Genomic DNA, 18,326 nt, shown 5'->3' with positions numbered 1-18,326 from the left:
AAGCATAGTTATTTTTTTCTAGCTCATCAACCATTCACATCCCAGGCCCACAGTGTATGAACTTCTGTCCACTGATCATTATCAGCTTTTATTTGGTCCAGGACTAATTGATTGATTGCTTGTATGGATCATAACATTCTTTGCAAGTATATCCATATCCATAATGTGAAGGTGGCTATCTTCTTTCTTTCAATTTTTTCAGTGTCCAGCTTTGACAGCTGTATAGTACTATGAGAAAGATTCTGTTCATTGGTGTATTAAAACTGTCATGATGTCAGCCCTGCCAGGCAGACCAGACCAGGAATCAATTCCAGAGGAAGGCTAAGACTACTTTTATTGAGATTGGCTATAATAACAGATGTTGGAGAAAACTCCAGCGAATACCACAGACAGCCAAGAAAATAAAGAAATGGATCACTGAACAAATCATCCCAGAGTTGTCACTCAAGGTACAATGACCAGGCTCAAATTATCCTACTTTGGACACATTGCACAAAGATTTACCTCTGGAGAAGGCTCTGAGATGGAAAGACAAGAACACAACAACCAGCAGCAACATGGATGGACTCAGTTACAAGGGTGATGAGTGTACAGTTGGAAGATCTGAAGGACCAAGTTCGGGAACAGATCTTCATGGAGAAAATCTATCTATGTGGTCACTAAGTGTCAACAACAACTTGATGACACATAATCAGTCAGTCAATCAATCAATCATAACAGAAACTTGCAAGTGTGATTGTGCTGTACCTCCTCCTTTTCTTATACCCATGTGAATTAAGGAGGTGTCTGAGCTGCTTCTGCATGCTTTATGCTTATTTTTGACTTACATCTTTCCCCTTGCTGCTTTGGTAATGGATCTCACCTATTTCTGTCAAAGTCATCTTCCTCTCTACACATGATGAACAACTTGAGTAAAGGTATGGGACAAAAATAAACACGTGAACAAATCTGCAAAGGTGTTTGTTCTTTTTCCAAGGAAAAACCCTCTTTCTAATCTGAACAATTCTGCTACTGCTTGTCAAAGTCATAGAGCTTCCTTCTGTAAAAAAGAGAACATTTCTTTCATAATTTTTGGTTGAGGAGATTCTCCAGATCCCAATTTATTACAAATCCCAAAGTGTAGTGTACCAGATCCTTACTTTAGAGTGAGGTAAATTATATGCACCATCACATGCACAATACTTGCATCTGGGCCTGTAAGCCAGTCTAGAAAAACAGAAATCCATATTCTAAACACCAGTTTTAAAATTATTAATTAGCTTTATTTAATAAAATACTACAAAGAAAATAAAACAATAGAAAATTAGAAAACGTAAGTATACAACAGTTTCAATAAGGGATGACCATTATTACATTGTTATTGTCCATACATTATCAACATTGACGGTAAGCAACGCGTTGTAAATTACAAGAATAACATTAGGATTGAATCTACTGAGTAATTGGATTATTACGGCTTCAGTGACTCAGTTGCTAAGTACCATGATATAAAACGGGAAAGTTCTGCCCTTATTTTATTGAGATTTTAAGTTGATGTACTGTCAGTAAAACTCCTGATAGAGCGCCTAGAAGGATCTTTAACTGATTCATGTTCATTCCAGTTAAGCACTTCAAGGCTTGATATTAACGCCCTTCATAATTTTTGCTGTTCCACTAATTTAGGTCAGTATCGCCAAGAAGCTCGCGATCTCTTTCCAAGTTAAGGACAATGTTCACAACTAGGAGATCGAAGACCACGCTTGGAAACAGCCCCATACGCAACTACAACCTTAGCCAGCCCGGCGCCAGGAGCAGCGCCTCGCAAACTTTACAGAAGGAAAGGAGGAGGAGTTACAAAGCGGCGGTAGCCAATGCTCGGCCGCTCTTCCTCCTTCCTGGGTCCTGAGAGAGATGCAATATGGCTGCCTCCACCCCGAGCCGGTGTTGTTTTCCTGCAGCAACAGCGCTGCTTCTTTTCTTGAGCCGCTGCAGTTTAGCGCTCGGTCATGGAATGCAGGTACGCCGCAAAGGGAAGGGCGATGGCTGGCGGCGCGTCTTGATTTCTCCCGAGTCCTTTGCTTTGTTTCGTTTTTTTTTTCCTCCCGTGTGTGGATTTGACATCCAGGACTTGAATTTCTGTTTCCATGGGCTGGTCTTTGTTGCAATGAGCAGATGTCTGTGACTCAAGAGCGACCGCCTAAAAATAAAACAGGGCCGAGGCTTTTAGAAGCCAGCTTTTAGATGCTGTCTGTCTCTCGCCATACAATTTAATGCGGTGTTGGAAATGCCTGTCGGAAAGGCTCTGCTCCGGCACTGGGATCTGCTTTCTATCTCTTTCCCACCCCCAGCCGTCATTGCAGTCCTGCAGCCAGAGAGAGGAAGAACGAGCGGGGATGGATCGTAATGGGGGTCGCTCAGGTTGGATGCTCGACCGCCCCCTGATGGCACGTGGCAGGGCTGCTGCTCCTTCCCGGTCCTCTCTCTGGTCCAGCCTTTCTCAACCTTTTGACCCTGGAGGAACCTTTGAAATATTTTTCAGGCCTCGGGGAACCCTTGCACATTCAGGCTCAAGTTACAAAATTTTTATAGTCATGTGTAGGCCTGTATAAATGCATTAACAGTGTTCTTAAACTAAAAATAAAGAATGAAACTTTCCTCTGTAATGTGAAGTTGCCTGAATTTGAAATAATGTTTAAATAAATTGTGATCTCCAGGGAACCCCTAGTGACCTCTCATGGAACCTAGGATTCCATGGAACCCTGGTTGAGAAACCCTGCTCTGGTCATTCCTACGCCCTGCTCCTCCTCACCCGGTTGCTGCCTTTCATGCTTTCCTTTCATGGAGCTTAGCCAGTGGTCCTTCTAGTTCACTGAGGGAAGTGCACAAAAAATGGCACCTTGCTGGCACATAACCACCATCCCCTGCATTCTTTTCATGAGAGAAGAGAAGCAAAAGTTTGGAGAGAAAAAGCTAAAAAACAGCAATTGGGCTTTGTGAGGGAAGGAAGCAGCAAAGTGAGGCCTCAGTGCAACTGGAGAGGAGGAGACACCACCACATGTTGGCTAAAGGAGTGGGGAAATCCCAGGAGGCAGGATCGCAATCTTCTCCTCCATCATTTATATCCCACTTTTCATTCAGATACTCAGGGTGGCATACATAGTAGTGTCCTCCTGTTTTGGGCTTTTTATGAGGAGAACCGTTGAAGTGGGTTGGGCTGAGAGAGGCTTGACTGTCTCCAGTCTCTAAGTGAGCTTCCATGGCTGAAAGTCTGGTAGAAGCTGCATCTCCCATTCCTTACCCAACACCTTAATCACTACGCCTCACTGACTCTGAAATGAGAGTTCTCACCTATGGGAATCTGCCTACAACTCCAGAGGAAATGCTGCAAAACTGTCTTCACAGTGTTTTCTCTGGAGGAGTAGCTGCACAGGAATCAGACTGTGCAGCACTTTGGATTCAAATGCAGAAAGATACTTTGGAATGTGTGGGGGCACAAATGTAGCTCCTGTATGCAATCCCTTGAACCAAATGTATCTTCTCTGGGATTGTAGGGCAGCTGCGGAGGGTACCCGTGTAATCCTGCAGAAAGACCAAGCTGCTTTAAGGAGTTACAAACAAGTACTGGGTTCAAATTCCAAACCACTATTTTGTCTTCCAAAGTGCTGCATAGTTTTACACAGTAGTAGGTCCTTTGAAGTAGAATCCTACAGTTATTTTATACATTTTCTCTTCAGGATCAAGCAGAACAATTTTTTAGAAGTGGACATACAAACAACTGGGCAGTTCTGGTAAGATGTCCTCTCCTCTCCTCTATTTAAACACATTTAAAGCATTAGCCATCACCAATGTTTTTTAAAATAAAACTTTTTCAGAAAAAAGTTAGCTTTCATAATCACCTTGACCATAATTTACTAATGCTATATGTTGTAGGAAGTATTTGCACTCATGGGAGAAGAAATAAAGTAGGGAGGTCTTTGAAGATTTTACTGCAGGCATTAGACTGCAGTTGAAAGAGAACAACCGTTCTTCAGTTTGACATGAGAATTTGTCCTTAGTGAAATTTCCAAATAAGCTGTAGTTGAATGGCCCATTTATTCCTGCACACTCATGCTGCTGCATTATAGTCACAGAATTTATTCTTCTGTTTTTTGTTTTCCTTCCTCCCTCCTTCCACCCCTCCCTCCTTTTTGATTTGACCCTGGAGGAACCCTTGAAATATTTTTCAGGCCTCAGGGAACCTGTGCACATTCAAGCTCAAATATAGGCTGGAAGTTACAAAATTATTATATTTGTTTCATGTGTAGGCCTGTATATATGCATTAACAGTGTTCTTAAACTAAAAATGGGACGCGGTGGTGCTGCGGGTTAAACCGCTGAGCTGTCGATCGGAAGGTCGGCGGTTCAAAACCGCGCGGCGGGGTGAGCTCCCGTTGCTAGTCCCAGCTCCTGCACACCAAGCAGTTCGAAAACATGCAAATGTGAGTAGATTAATTGGTACCGCTTCGGCGGGAAGGTAACGGCGTTCCGTGAGTCATGCTGGCCACATGACCCGGAAGTGTCTATGACAACGCCGGCTCTAAGGCTTAGAAACGGAGATGAGCACCGCCCCCTAGAGTCGAACACAACTGGACTTTACGTCAAGGGAAACCTTTACCTTTACCTAAACTAAAAATAAAGAATGAAACTTACCTATTTAATGTGAAGTTGCCTGAATTTGAAATAATTTTTTAAATAAATCATGATCTCCCAGGGAACCCCTAGACCTCTCGCGGAACCCTAGGGTTCCATGGAACCCTGCTCGCACATGTGCACGTTCTCTCTCTCTCTCTCCCTCTCCCCCTAAATAAATAAACACACACACACACACACACACAAACACAAGCATATATATTTCTCTCTTAATCTGTTTAGGTGTGCACATCTCGATTCTGGTTCAACTATCGCCATGTGGCCAATACTCTTTCAGTTTACAGAAGCGTCAAGAGACTTGGCATTCCTGATAGGTAAGAAGGGCCTTTTCAAATGGTATCAAGTACAAGCAGAGTACTTACTCTGCTAAGATGATCCTGTCCTTGTCTCCTGTTCTTTTTTTATATCTATGCATTTTCAATAGACACTTTAAAGAAAATATATAAACAGGTTCTAAAGGGAGATATGAAAAAAGCATAAAGCATGAAGTACTGTACAAATATCTTGGATGTTATACCTTTCTAAAATACCACTAATTAGTTGTAAATAATTGAGCATATTATATATTATACCCCTTTAAAATATTAAGAATCACTAGTAAACTCTGAGCTAAAAGTGAGTATCCAGATAGTCAATGCACTTCTTTGCCATCTCTGGTCTTCGTTTGTTTGTTTTGTTTTGTTTTTGTATTGTTCCTTGTTTTTAAATGTTCTTAACAATTTCTAAACTTCCCAGAGTCATTGGGAGTCAAGCAGCATATAAATATAATAAATTATGATTATTATGAGTTGAAATAGATGCAATCCATATTACTAAGAATCTGTTGTGATTTAAGTATCCTGTAAAATTAATATATAGAATCTGCATAGAGAAACCAAAAGTTTGGATATGATACCAATCTGTGTATTAAGTCATATCCTAGGAATAGTTTGCAGTTTAAGTTGAATTCTTTGGCACATTTGCTTTTAAAGTACGAGGTTACTCTAGACATGGAAACATGCTCCCACAACTTGGTTAGCTATCTTCCATTGAAGGCTTTTCCATTGAATGTGTATAGTTTTCTTTGTTAATGGCCAAAGATATTTTCTCTCTTGAATATGATGTTCTGAATAGAATACCATAGCATTCTCAGTGATAGGTTAACAGATCATAGCATAAGAAATGAGCTACCACTGTGTTTCCTGCCTAAAACATTTTGCCTTGATCTTTGATATTCCAAGTCTTTATTTATGAATATGGCTGGAAAGCACTTACTCTGGATTAATTCATCTGTGATGCAATTATACAACATTATGTTTGTATTTGTACTGAAGTAATTCTTTTTAAACAATATGTTACTATTTGTTACTATTGCATTAATCATCTAAACTTTTTCCTGCACTGACGTATTGAAGTAAATTGTTTGATAAATTAATTAGTTACATGCCTGTTCATTAACTTGATTTTAAAAATGAACCTGGGTGATAATCTTAATTATGAAATTATTAGTTCAGGGCTAATTTAACATATAAATCACAGATATTGGCAGAGCAATACAGTTCATAGTCATTGACATATATTTAACTATGGATTTGAATGAGAGGCGGAGATTCTTCTTTTAAGCTTTTGTGGGAAAGCTTGTTTGGACACAAGCTTTCATGCTAAGATTTTACCCCTTCAAGATCCATGAAGTCTTTGCTTTTAACTTTTAGGAATTCTGAAGCAATTGGACACCATGTATCTGGGATTGCTTTCTACTTTTGTGTTCCATTATTTTCAGCTTTCATGGGACACTACTAGATTGCTAAAATTTATAGCAGTTGGTAATGAAGGGGCATATAGATTTTATGGGCAATTAGATTTGACAATCCTCCTACTGGCACATCTATACTGCATCACTAACTTACTGTGATGGGTTCTGTCTAGGCCCAGTTTAGCAATCTATGACATGTTTCATGTCCTGCAGGTTAAGGTATTTTAAAAAACAATCATGGAGTAAGCTTGCCATATGAAATATGAATATGCAGATTTGTCTGAAAAATAGTGTTCAAAATTAGTAAAATAAGTATATATTATTAAATTAATTTTTAGAAGTATTATTGAAAGTGTTCCTTGCAAAATCTACTTCTGGATGTTGACCTTGACCTAAACTGGTTTCTTAAGTTTCATGCTAGTCTGCTTATACCAGGTTAAATTATAAATAATCTAGAATGTTTCCTTGAGCTTTCTGTCCTGGTTATGCTCCTATCTATCCCTGTTGTTGTTACTTGTTACATGTACTCTGATACGTTTCATTATTTAATCAGGACTAATAATGAAAAATATACATGCATATTTTTAAAAATGGAAATATACAACTTCTGTCATGTTCATCGTTCCAATGGTTTGAATACATCGTAACGTTTCACATGTCACTTTCCTGTTCCGTGTCTGTTATGACATGTATTCAAGGTTGCTTTCCCAGGCCGATGTGTTACGGTTGCCAACACCTGGGAGGGGGTGGTTACTATGGTGAGGTGAGGGGCAGGATTGGGTTTGAAGCGAGGGTATTTAGTTTGTATTTCGCGCGCTTTGGCTCATTCTCAGCTTTCTCTGTATTTGCATACTATTCCTTTAATAAATCAGTTATCTTTAAGCCCGGGCTTGTGAGACTGAGTATTTGGGATTAGGCAACCATTACATAAAGCTGAGAATCATAATGAAATTTTCCGCTAGCCCCCATCCAAGCCTTTGGTGAAGGGGAGAGCTGGAATGTATGTTTGGGTTATGACATGTATTCAAGGTTGCTTTCCCAAGTTTAACTAAGATGTCAAACATGCTATAAGAACTGGCGATACTTGGTATTGTTCCTTAATTAGGGATGCCAGAGATCGAACCCAGTGCTTTCTGCATATATTAGTACTGCCAACTGGTCCTGGTTTGCTCTCTACACTAGTATCTATGCTAACGATAAAACAACAGTGAAGAAAACTGATGAATACATTGAGAGAGAAAAACGGACTGATTTTCAGAGATTGATTTTCAGGGTGAGCCAGCCACCTATCCTTGTTTCGAAGCGGTTTCCAAGCATTACTGAGTTTTGTAAATTGCATAGAACTGAATACATGTGCAAATAATGTTAGTCTTACTAACTTTTAAAAGCTGATCTTCATTCTGTGTGAGGTTTTGGCTTAGTCACAGAATGCCTTTCATAGAAAATAGGATTAAAACTACTAAACAGCCTTTCAAAGTTAGCAGACTGTGTATATTTCTTGAGGCTTTGGGTTGCTACTGTGCTCAAATTGTATAACTTCATTCTTCTCTTTCCAATTAGTCATATAGTCTTAATGCTAGCAGATGATATGGCCTGCAATCCGAGAAATCCAGCTCCAGCCACTGTGTTTAGTCACAAAAACATGGAACTGAATGTCTATGGAGATGATGTGGAAGTGGATTACAGAAATTATGAGGTTAATTCTTAAATACATTCTGTATTAAAATGTAAAAAGGAAATGAGGAAGGGGATAACATTTAGGTCAACTGACTTGGTGAGAACTTGCAAATTCTTGGGCCACAGAGATGTACTTCAGCGTAATGAGAAGCCTGGAAAACATTCAAAATGATGTACGAGTATTAGGACTTCACATCCAGTATCAAAATCTTTAGCCTACCAAATCTGTTTAGTAGTGTCTAGAAGGTTAAAAATTCCGTGCACCTATATATATACCTTCTGTAAATAGAGGATAAGATTCTCTTGATGCCTGTGCTAAAATATACACTTAATAGAAAAAGAAATTTGCAAGATTTTATTACATTTTGATATCTCTATCTTTCTGTGTGACTTCTTGAAAGAAAACTACTATGTTATGATGTACAGGTAGTCCTCACTTATGACTGCCTAGTTCAGTAACCATTCAAAGTTATGACGGTGCTGAAAAAACAACTTTATGACCAATGCCTGCTTTAATGACCTTTGCAATGTCTCTCAGTCACGTGAGTGCCATTACGGTCAGTATGCGTTGTCCTGTGCCTGACCTTTTGCTTTTCTGTTTTTTTTCTCCCCTTGCAGAGCAGAGAGGTTGAAGAGGAAGTGATTACAAGAAAGTAAGTAGGCACACAGCGGGGAATACACTGGACTGTTTGCATAGCACACTTGGGGCTGCCAGTGCCACTGCATTCCTTTCAATGTGTATTTCCCATTGTGTGCCTGTTTACTGTCTTGTAATCCCTTCCTCTCCAATGAATGAAAATACAAATATTAATTCCCTTCTTGATAATCATCCCAGCATTGGGATGAGCATTCCAAAGGGCGAGGGAGTGGTTAGGAGGCAAACAAAAGTTGAGCGTGTGAAACTGATTACTCTTGTCAGTTTTGAGCTGGACAGCACAGTTGCAGTCACATGATCTCCCACTTAGCAACTGCTTCACTTAATAACAGCTTCTGGTCCCAATTGTGGTCACTAAACGAGGACTATCTGTATACGGGTTGAGATTTTGAATGTTGTTAGTGTCTGTCACTAGCATGGTTATCTGAGTACTTTTGGAGCCTTATAAATTTACCTTCAGAGCTAGCAGATGTGAAGTTTCATGGAAAGACTCTTTTTTCTTTGCTGGCCAGATGAATGATCTGTGATCAAATCATTTTAACCACTGGAACATTGTTTTCCATAAGCCATGCAGAATTTTAAGCCTTAAAATATGTTTATGAGCATTTTTCCATGGTAACGCCTAGTTGTATTGCTGGTAAGGAAATGTTGAAATGGTTCTCAGAGATAAAATAATACAGTTTGACAGGAGTTCAAAGCACTGAATATATATTACAAAGTAGAATGTTGGTAGACTTGTTAGGTAAGTTTAAGAAATAAACATTATTCTACAGTAATAAATAAGCATTGCATTAAAATTCCTGCATGTTTGGTGATACTGAAATGCAAAAACTTAATCTGATCTGTTGATCCATTAATATGCTGTAGTATGCATTAGTATATATTTTATTGGGCCGTTAATTTGAAAATAATGCCTGGAAAGATTAAATTCATTCTCTAGACAGGATGTTGTTTCATTGTTTAGGTTACTGTGGAAAATTTTTTGAGAGTGTTAACGGGCCGAATCCCAGCAAGTGCACCTCGCTCCAAACGTTTGCTTTCTGATGACAGAAGCAATATTCTCATATACATGACAGGTAATTGTGTTTTATTTAGCACTTCCTATAGTAATAATGGAAATACCTCTACAGCATTGTCAGTTGGGCTAACTGGCTCTGTTTTGAGATTGTATATTTCCTGTATAGCTTATTCTTTGGTAGGTTTATTAGAATGGTGAAATGAAGGTCAGTATCAGGAAAATTGAAACCAGATGTCTCTTGCTTTGTGAATTCAAATTGTATGTTGAACTTACCAAAAGCTAGGAAAATGTGTTTAGGAGAGCACTATTAAACTGCTGTTTTTGCAGTGCTTTCTTGTTCATTGCAAAAGGATGTGTTTGTGTACTGAGACATTGAAAAACCAGTGTTAATTGTCTAATCACTGGAATATAAGTAATGTAGCAATTATGCATGCAACTGACGTTTAATCCTTGAACGGCGAATTGTCTTAAATGCAATATGGATAAAAATGCAACTTTTGCTTGCTCCCTTTGTGTATACTTAATAAAAGCTGAGAGTCTCAGATATTTAGAGGGAGTTCTCTTGGAAATGTTTGTTTGATCATATGGATTACCTTAATTTGATTGTATGGGTTTTGGGGTAGGCTGATGTAATTACCTTTCTGACCAATGCATCTCACAGTGGGCAGGTTCACACAACTGTGCTAATTCCAAACCATAGTTTACCAATGTTAATGACTGTTAAGTCACATATTGTACTAGGTAAAAGCACAACTAATCATGTTATGGTAACTGGGATTATGTGATTCCATCCATTTTATCAAGATGAGGAAGCTTTTTCCACCTGAAAGCTATACAGGTAGTCCTTGGTTAACAACTGCCCTGTTTAGCGACTGTTTGAACTTATTATGGCGCTGAAAAAGTAGATTTATGACCAGTCCTTGCACTTACAACAGTCACAGCATCCCCACAGTCCTATGATTTCGATTAGGGCCTGTGGCAATTTGCGCACCTGAACAAGAGTTGCAGCATCCCACAGTAACATGATTGCCATTCGCGACCTTCACAGCCAGCTTCCAACAAGCAGTCAATGGGGAAGCTGTCAGTAAGTCACAAGTCGCAGTCATGTGACATAATGCTTAACGACCGCAGGCGATTGGCTGACGTGAGTCAGGCATGGTCATGTGACGTTTCACTTAACAACCATGTCACTTAGCGACAGAGTTGCTGGTCCCAATTTCTGTCATTAAGTGAAGACTACCTGTACATTGGTTTTTGTACCCTACCTGGGGACCACAAAAGGATGTAATGTCATGACATCACTGGAGTGGGCAAGAGCCAAAAATCTGACTTCCTTTTCGAGGTTTTGGTGGTTTTTAAAGGTTAAAGTGGTACCTTAAGCCATATTATTATGCCAAATTCATTTAATTTATTTGACTCCCAAACTTGGTGGAGTGATCTGATCAGCACTGTAGGATCATTAAGGGAAAGTTATTGAGCAATCCAAGTGTAAGTTTAACACCTACATTCAATAAAATAAAAGCAAAGTCTCCTTTAAGAGTGCATTCACATGATTTTTTTGATAGTAGTATGGAAGAGGTTTGCTATCACTTTCTTCCAAGATGCTATAAATTGAGCTTCTTGTAAACCTAAATAATCCTGTATTTGAATTTTCCATTCATTCACTAATTTGTATAATGTTTCACATTCATATTTTCACACTCTTGGATAGCTAGCCCCAAGTGAGTAGAATGTAGAAGATGAGCTTAGTTGGAGACAGAAGCATCGTGTCCTTTTGCGGTAAATTGAGGACTTTTATAGACTTCTGAAGAAACATTTCTTCTTAGGGTTATAAATTTCTTTTTTCAGAAACTAATTCTGTGATTTAGCACATGACAATAATAGGTGTTGCATAGTATCTCCTTTGTTTCAGCTTACAGTTCAGTTTCAAGAGCCCCTGTTTGCTTGCTTGCTTTGACATTTGTAGGCTGCCCCAATCTGTTACAACTCTGAGCAGCTTACAAAATACCACAGTAAAGACCCAATAGAAACACAGAATTGTATAATAAAAGGAGAAAGTCTGGGGAAAAAAATCAACAATTACTCAAAAGACAAGCACATCCCACAAAGAGTCCATCACCACTGTGACCCAGGGCCTGGAGACAGCCAGGTTTTAATGGCTTGTTTAAATAGGGCCAGCTGAGAAGTGTAGAAATTCCAGGGGGATTGTGTTTATCTCACACTTGTTTTCTGTAGAATGTGAAAAGCCAAAATCAAGTCTTAGCATTTACTAATATTCATTACAGGCAATGATTAATGCATGATCATAGCTTTCATAACTGTTTCCACCATTCTTCATTCTCACACTAAAATGCTTGCATTATAATCAATCATCAATGCATATATAGATAATACTAGGATTTTTAAATATAAGCAATGCAAGAATTAAATCAACAAATACATTGCACAGCATATAGCTACGAAGCAAAAATATACATGGTCTGTGTAAGGCTTATTCATTACAGTTGCTGCCCTTTAATATCCCCATCGCCTCCCCCACTGAAAAAATAGGGCTAAAAAACTCATTCCTGTTCAGTCCTGTGGGGGATGGGCAAATGGGATGCTGGGATCCTTGGACTGTACACTTTACAAGCCAGTGGTATATTCAGTAAATCATAACTTAAAAAAAATTCTGGCCTAGCATATGTGTGAATGTAGTTAATGTTTAAACACTCTGTTCAAGCTCTATAGAGATTTTTCTAGCTTAAGTTAGAAGTATCCATTATTACTCTGGAAATTCAGATTCAAAAGAGAATCCAAGATGTGTGGCTGTATGTATGTTAGTAGGGGCAGTGACGCAGGGAAAGTTAGGAGGGAAGTGGGTAATACAGACTACTTGAAGTTTAAAGCCGAATTTATTTGACTTCTGAGCTTGCTAATGCTGAGTTTCAGTAGACAAAGCAATTTCTTACACCTCTCTTGCCTAGCTTCTTTCATCTGCCTTAATATAGGCTTCCTTGGTGGGCGAGAGTGTGCTTATGCATTGTTCTCATTTGATGCCAACTGTATTGTTTGAAGGTTTCAGAAAATATTTTTTAAGAATATCCTGACTTTATATTTTATTTTATTTTTTTTGGCCAAGGTCATGGTGGGAATGGTTTCTTGAAATTTCAAGATTCTGAAGAAATCACAAATGTAGAACTCGCTGATGCCTTTGAACAAATGTGGCAGAAAAGGAGGTAACTTCTAATCCCTGACTTCTCCAAGTGTACATGCATTTTTCCTGCCTCTTCTGATTTACCTAGAATGTATTTACAAATTTCATTTCATTTAATACATTTATTTTCAACCATAGGTTTTAGCAAACATTCATATACAGTTACAACAATCCATAAACCATTCAATTCATCCCCCCTACAATTAACAGCATTAACTGTCAACATCTGCATTCAAATTGTTATTCACATTTTTTCCTTTGATAATGTTATGGACTCTGTACCCCTAGAGGATCATACAACTAAGTCTTAGGGATCCCCTGTAACAAGTCAAGTCATGGACCCAGTGGGCCTTTGCAATGTCCCTTTCCCAGAAATGTCTGGCAAAGCTGGTGCCTTTTTTTGACTGGCTGGTTTGGAAATACTAACTGATCTACTGGGGCATTTGCATCACAGATCTTTACAAATATGACCTGAGACCTAAGGGCTGATTCATAGATACTAGGACTATGCAAATATATTGAAAGAGGTATTTTTCAGTGCAACTCAACTCCCAGGTGTGACAGACCTCTACAAACTCTATCCAGGGGGTAAGGGAGGAAGGGTAAGTTCATATTGGGTTGCATGAATCCAACTCTAGCAAGGTAAAAATGGGGTGTTTTTCTTTTCTAATTGTCCTAGATGCCCCCATCTGCAAACTATTGACATATGAATATGTTAATGTTGATATAGATTTGCATTTGAAGGTCTAGCAAAATATGCATGCAAATCTGTATAAACCAATAAGTATATGTAATCTTACGTTATGGTTAGTTAATCAAAGAAAGTAGTAATCAAAGAAAATTCTTTACTATTTTGGTTCTGAATGAGCAGACAACTCTTTGCAAAAGGAAGACTGCACTGGACCTCAGGAGCTTGAGGTCTTGTTCATGTTTACATGGGCCTGCCTTAGTATGAGGTTTCAGAATTTTACTTCTGAACAGACACACATTGGATTGTGCATTTAATCACCAATACTTTTTTTCTATGTAATTGTGATAAAACTTGATAGTCTGTGAATGACATAAGGCAAAATCTATAGGAAGACTTACTTAAGAATAGCATTTTGGTCATGGGGCTGGGTGAAGTCAGCTGATGGGTAAAGGAAGAAATGGCTTACCTCTTATACACTGGAAAGGACTATACTTCCTTTCTGAACATTTTGATGTGCTTGATTATTGTAGAATGCTTAGGGGCCAGGTGGTTGGATAGTGCATATACAGTGAACAACATGAAGAGCAATAAGAAATAACAGAAAGGGTGCTTTTTTTTCTTCCAGGTACAATGAATTGCTGTTTATCATTGATACATGCCAAGGAGCATCCATGTACGAACGGTTTTATTCTCCAAATATAATGGCTTTGGCTAGCAGCCAAGTTGGAGAAGATTCACTTTCTGTAAGTATATAGTTTCATGGTGTTTGTTAACAATATATAGGTATAGTTCCCAAATTAAAACCTCTTCCAGTTTGGTGGTGTATCTGCCTGTATAAGATAAGATGCTGGCAAGTACTGCATTTGTAATGGAACGAGAATATATTTTAAATAAATAGTAATGCTGTGGAGAAAAACAAGATTTTTTAAAAAGCAAAAACAAAATTGTGATCCCATGTTCAGTTGCTCATGACCTTCCAGGGGGTCATTATGACCCTATTTTGAGAACCCTGGTATATTTTATTGTATATTTTGGAAGCCTGAAAGCAATTCTCCAGGACAGTGACACCTTCCAGGAAGGGTGAGTTTGGGAACATAAGAGAAGCGGGTAAAGGATTGCTATTTTTCTCCTAGTCAGGACAGGTTTGGCAGTTGAAATATAGTCTTAGTGTTGCAGAAACAAATTCCTTTCTGGTAACCAGCCCATTCACATATCTTGCTTGGCCTTATTTATTTGTGTTCCTCTCTGTGCCACGTGGTAGCTATCCATAGTTTGGGAGGTAGATCGCAGAGGATAATCAACTGTTGTTACAGGATGTGGACATAGTGTTATCTTGCTCAGTTTTCATTGCTAAACATTTATATATAGTAAATTCAATAATATTTATAACAACATTCTCTTTGAAGCATCAACCAGATCTTGGCATTGGAGTCCATTTGATGGATAGATACACATTTTACGTCTTGGAATTTTTAGAAGAAATTAATCCAGCTAGCCAGACCAATATGAATGACCTGGTAAGCTTAACTGAAATCACTACTGGAAGGCTGTGTGTTTTACATAATTTTATATAATATTTTTAATACCCTTTCTTGTTTTTTCCATTGTCACTGTGTTTTCCCTGGTTGGGAAGAAAACCCTTTTTTCTAGTTGCAGAGCTGAAAAATAAGATTTGCTCAGTCTATCTAAATTAGCTTTAAACTTTATTAGCTCTATAAGAGAAGAAAATAATCCTCTTATAGCATGCAATCTTAGTAGCAAAGCTGTGTTTTTCATTATAACCATTGTATGGTGAAATTTGCATTGTTTCTGGCCTGTTGCATACAGTGTTGTCTTTCAGCAAAATTATATTAAAAAGTTGTATTATGCAAGATTCAGAACCATTGCTTGGTTCCTGAATTAAGCTGAAAAAGGTATTAGCCTTAACTGAAGTTAAATGTAAGAACTAATTGCAGAGCGTAAAAAGAAGCATAGGTGATTGGTAGAGTGTAATTCTCAATAAGCAAATGATGGGACTGGCATCTTTAGTGAAAGAATCAGGTTGCAGTTGCTAGAAAGGATTCTAATTGTGGTCCTGGAAAGGTGTTGTATAACAGAGCAAATAATCTGATGATATAAGACAGTTCCATGGATTTGGCTAGTAGAAGGGAGCCAGTAGAAGCAAATCTACTCCTGAATGTGTGTGGTAAATAATTAGCAACATTCAAAATTCAATCATAAGCATGTTTTCCCCCATAAATAAGTCCCACTAAATTTAGTAGGATTCTCACTCTACTATGTATGGTTAGGATACTTTTTTCATTTATTTGAAATTTTAACGTGGTTAGAAGGTAACGGCGTTCCGAGTCGTCATGCTGGCCACATGACCCGGAAGTGTCTATGACAACGCCGGCTCCATGGCTTAGAAACGGAGATGAGCACCGCCCCCTAGAGTCGGATTCGACTGGACTTTACGTCAAGGGAAACCTTTACCTTTACCTAGAAGATTTAGGACTCATACCTCTCCTGGAAGCCTTCTTAAACATTGGAATTATGGAGCAGAGCTCCAGATATTCAGTGGTGCATTCTGAATATGTTCAGATGATGCCATATGGCAAGTCAGTCTGCTTATGATGAAAGTTTTCAACTGATGCCTAGGGAGAAGACAGACTCCTGGCCATTCTTCCATATATGACATTTTTTTGTGACAGATTTTTCTACCAAAATGAAAATTCTACTCCCCAAGTCATAAAAGTATAGCCAGGTGATATGATGCAAAAATATTGAACAGCGATGTGTATATTCATAGATAAGGATTAGCTGGTCTCTCAGAACCTTTCCATATTATGTTAAGGGAGAGGTTCTGATGCACATGTTATGCATTCATATCCTGTTTTGCAGATTTGAGTGTTGTCCAGTTTAAATTAAAACTTGCTTGACATGCTGTGTCAAAAGATATGAGCTGTGAATTTGTATCTCCAAGTCTTTTTTCATATGAGAAAGCAGCTGTAGAGAATCATTTACAAGGATTTAAGTCTACAGAGACAGCTGTATATTACCTTACCATTAGAAAAGATGGCATTAGTTTTGCGGTAAGCAACCCACACTGCCAAGCTTGATAGAGACATAGAACTGAGTAAGTGACCAATGTTCAGCTGAGAAAGAAGTTTTATTTTTAATTCATACAAAATCTACTTTTAAAATAGATTAATATAGGGTATAATGTAGTATAATGATAAACTGATTATACCATTTTGGACAGGCTTGGCTGGTAAACTTTGTGTTCTGTGGAGTCCATTAACTTACTAGAAATCAACAGCATTAACAAGTAAATAAAATGCCATCTGGGAAATATTGTGAAAATGGGCTAGCCAGTTAGAAATTATAGTTTAGAATTTGCTGATGTTACAGCAGATTTCCAAGCACTTCTGTTTTAATGGTATTAAATTCTACTTCATTTTTTAATATTTAGGAGAAATTAAGGTTATCACCCTTCCCACACTTGCAGATATGAGGCCCCATTAAATATTGTGGGATTCACTTCTGAATAGACACATGTAGGATAGATAAATGATTTTAGGATGATCCGTAGAGTTTGGCTGTTGAGATTATGTCATGTACTTGAATGTTCCATTCTTGCTTTGTTTTCTTTGCTCTTTGATTGGGGCAGTCATTTTCAGAAACATCTGTACTCATTTCCAGCTGTAGTTTGATTGGTTTAGAGGTAAATCAATTTCACTGTAACAGCAAATTGTGGATTTCTCAACTAGAAAGTAATTTAAGTAACTGGAGTCTGTAATTTGGAGAGGAAATAGTCTATAACTCTGAAACAAGGTACCAGTGACCCAAACATGGCTTGACAGTTATGTTAAACTTATCAATTCACTCTGACAATGAATAAAACTATTTAGACTTCCTATTGGGGAATTGAAAAGCATGTCACAAGTTGCATGCTGGTTTTGGATGATCTCTCATTCACTAAAGGGACAAACACCCAGTTGGGAAGAGAGTGCAGCAAAGGTATTCATGAAGATTTGAAATGGAAAGTTGAAAAAAAAAAGTAGAATGTAAAAAATGCCCCATTAATAAATTTAAGGAGAAAAGGCTGTCTTGAATGGTTCAGTTTTGTTGGAGTAATTTATCTTCTTTATAGTTTCAGGTGTGCCCTAAAAGTTTATGTGTGTCAACACCTGGACACCGGACAGATCTCTTTCAGAGAAATCCTGATAATGTCTTGATAACTGATTTTTTTGGAAGTGTACGGAAAGTGGAGATTACAACTGAGACAGTTTCTCTGGATCCTAATTTAGCACCTGCAGAGACAAGGTATTTTGGTTTATTTTTTGAAGCTCTGATATTCATAATTGAATAAATAATTAAAAATACACATCAAGATATGAAGATTCAGACAGATTGATCCATGCAAATAATGTTAGAATGTGTGAACCAACTGGAATGATCTTACTGCAAAAGGATTCTAGGTAATGTTCAGGAAGGCACTATAGCATGTGCGAACATTCATTGAAGGGCTTCCTTTTGTTTAATATACTTTGGGTTTTGTACTTCGTTGCTTGGGAATCACAGGATTAGAGGAAGCAATGGAAGCATGCATGCTTTGATGGTATATGATTCCAGAATCATCAAAGAAGCAAGACCAAGTATTTGAGAAGTCTGAAGGCTCAGGTTTGATGTTAATTAATTACTGAATAC

The 18,326-nt window shown here is 38.1% G+C and overlaps 1 protein-coding gene across 1 annotated transcript in view; it reads left to right on the top strand.

The window, feature by feature from the left end:
- The first annotated feature begins 1,879 nt into the window (after positions 1-1,879).
- The window catches only part of PIGK (phosphatidylinositol glycan anchor biosynthesis class K), a 115,717-nt gene continuing 99,270 nt past the window's right edge, over positions 1,880-18,326 (top strand). Inside the window, exons 1-9 of the mRNA XM_063298141.1 lie at positions 1,880-1,996; positions 3,714-3,767; positions 4,891-4,982; positions 7,961-8,096; positions 9,697-9,808; positions 12,872-12,968; positions 14,263-14,380; positions 15,044-15,154; positions 17,770-17,942. Coding sequence (XP_063154211.1) covers positions 1,898-1,996; positions 3,714-3,767; positions 4,891-4,982; positions 7,961-8,096; positions 9,697-9,808; positions 12,872-12,968; positions 14,263-14,380; positions 15,044-15,154; positions 17,770-17,942 — 992 coding nt within the window. The 5' untranslated portion in view covers positions 1,880-1,897. The remainder of the gene's footprint in view (positions 1,997-3,713; positions 3,768-4,890; positions 4,983-7,960; positions 8,097-9,696; positions 9,809-12,871; positions 12,969-14,262; positions 14,381-15,043; positions 15,155-17,769; positions 17,943-18,326) is intronic.

The sequence above is a fragment of the Candoia aspera genome, chromosome 3 (assembly GCF_035149785.1).
Source record: "Candoia aspera isolate rCanAsp1 chromosome 3, rCanAsp1.hap2, whole genome shotgun sequence".
Lineage (NCBI taxonomy): Eukaryota > Metazoa > Chordata > Lepidosauria > Squamata > Boidae > Candoia > Candoia aspera.
This window is presented reverse-complemented; position numbering and strand designations above follow the sequence as displayed.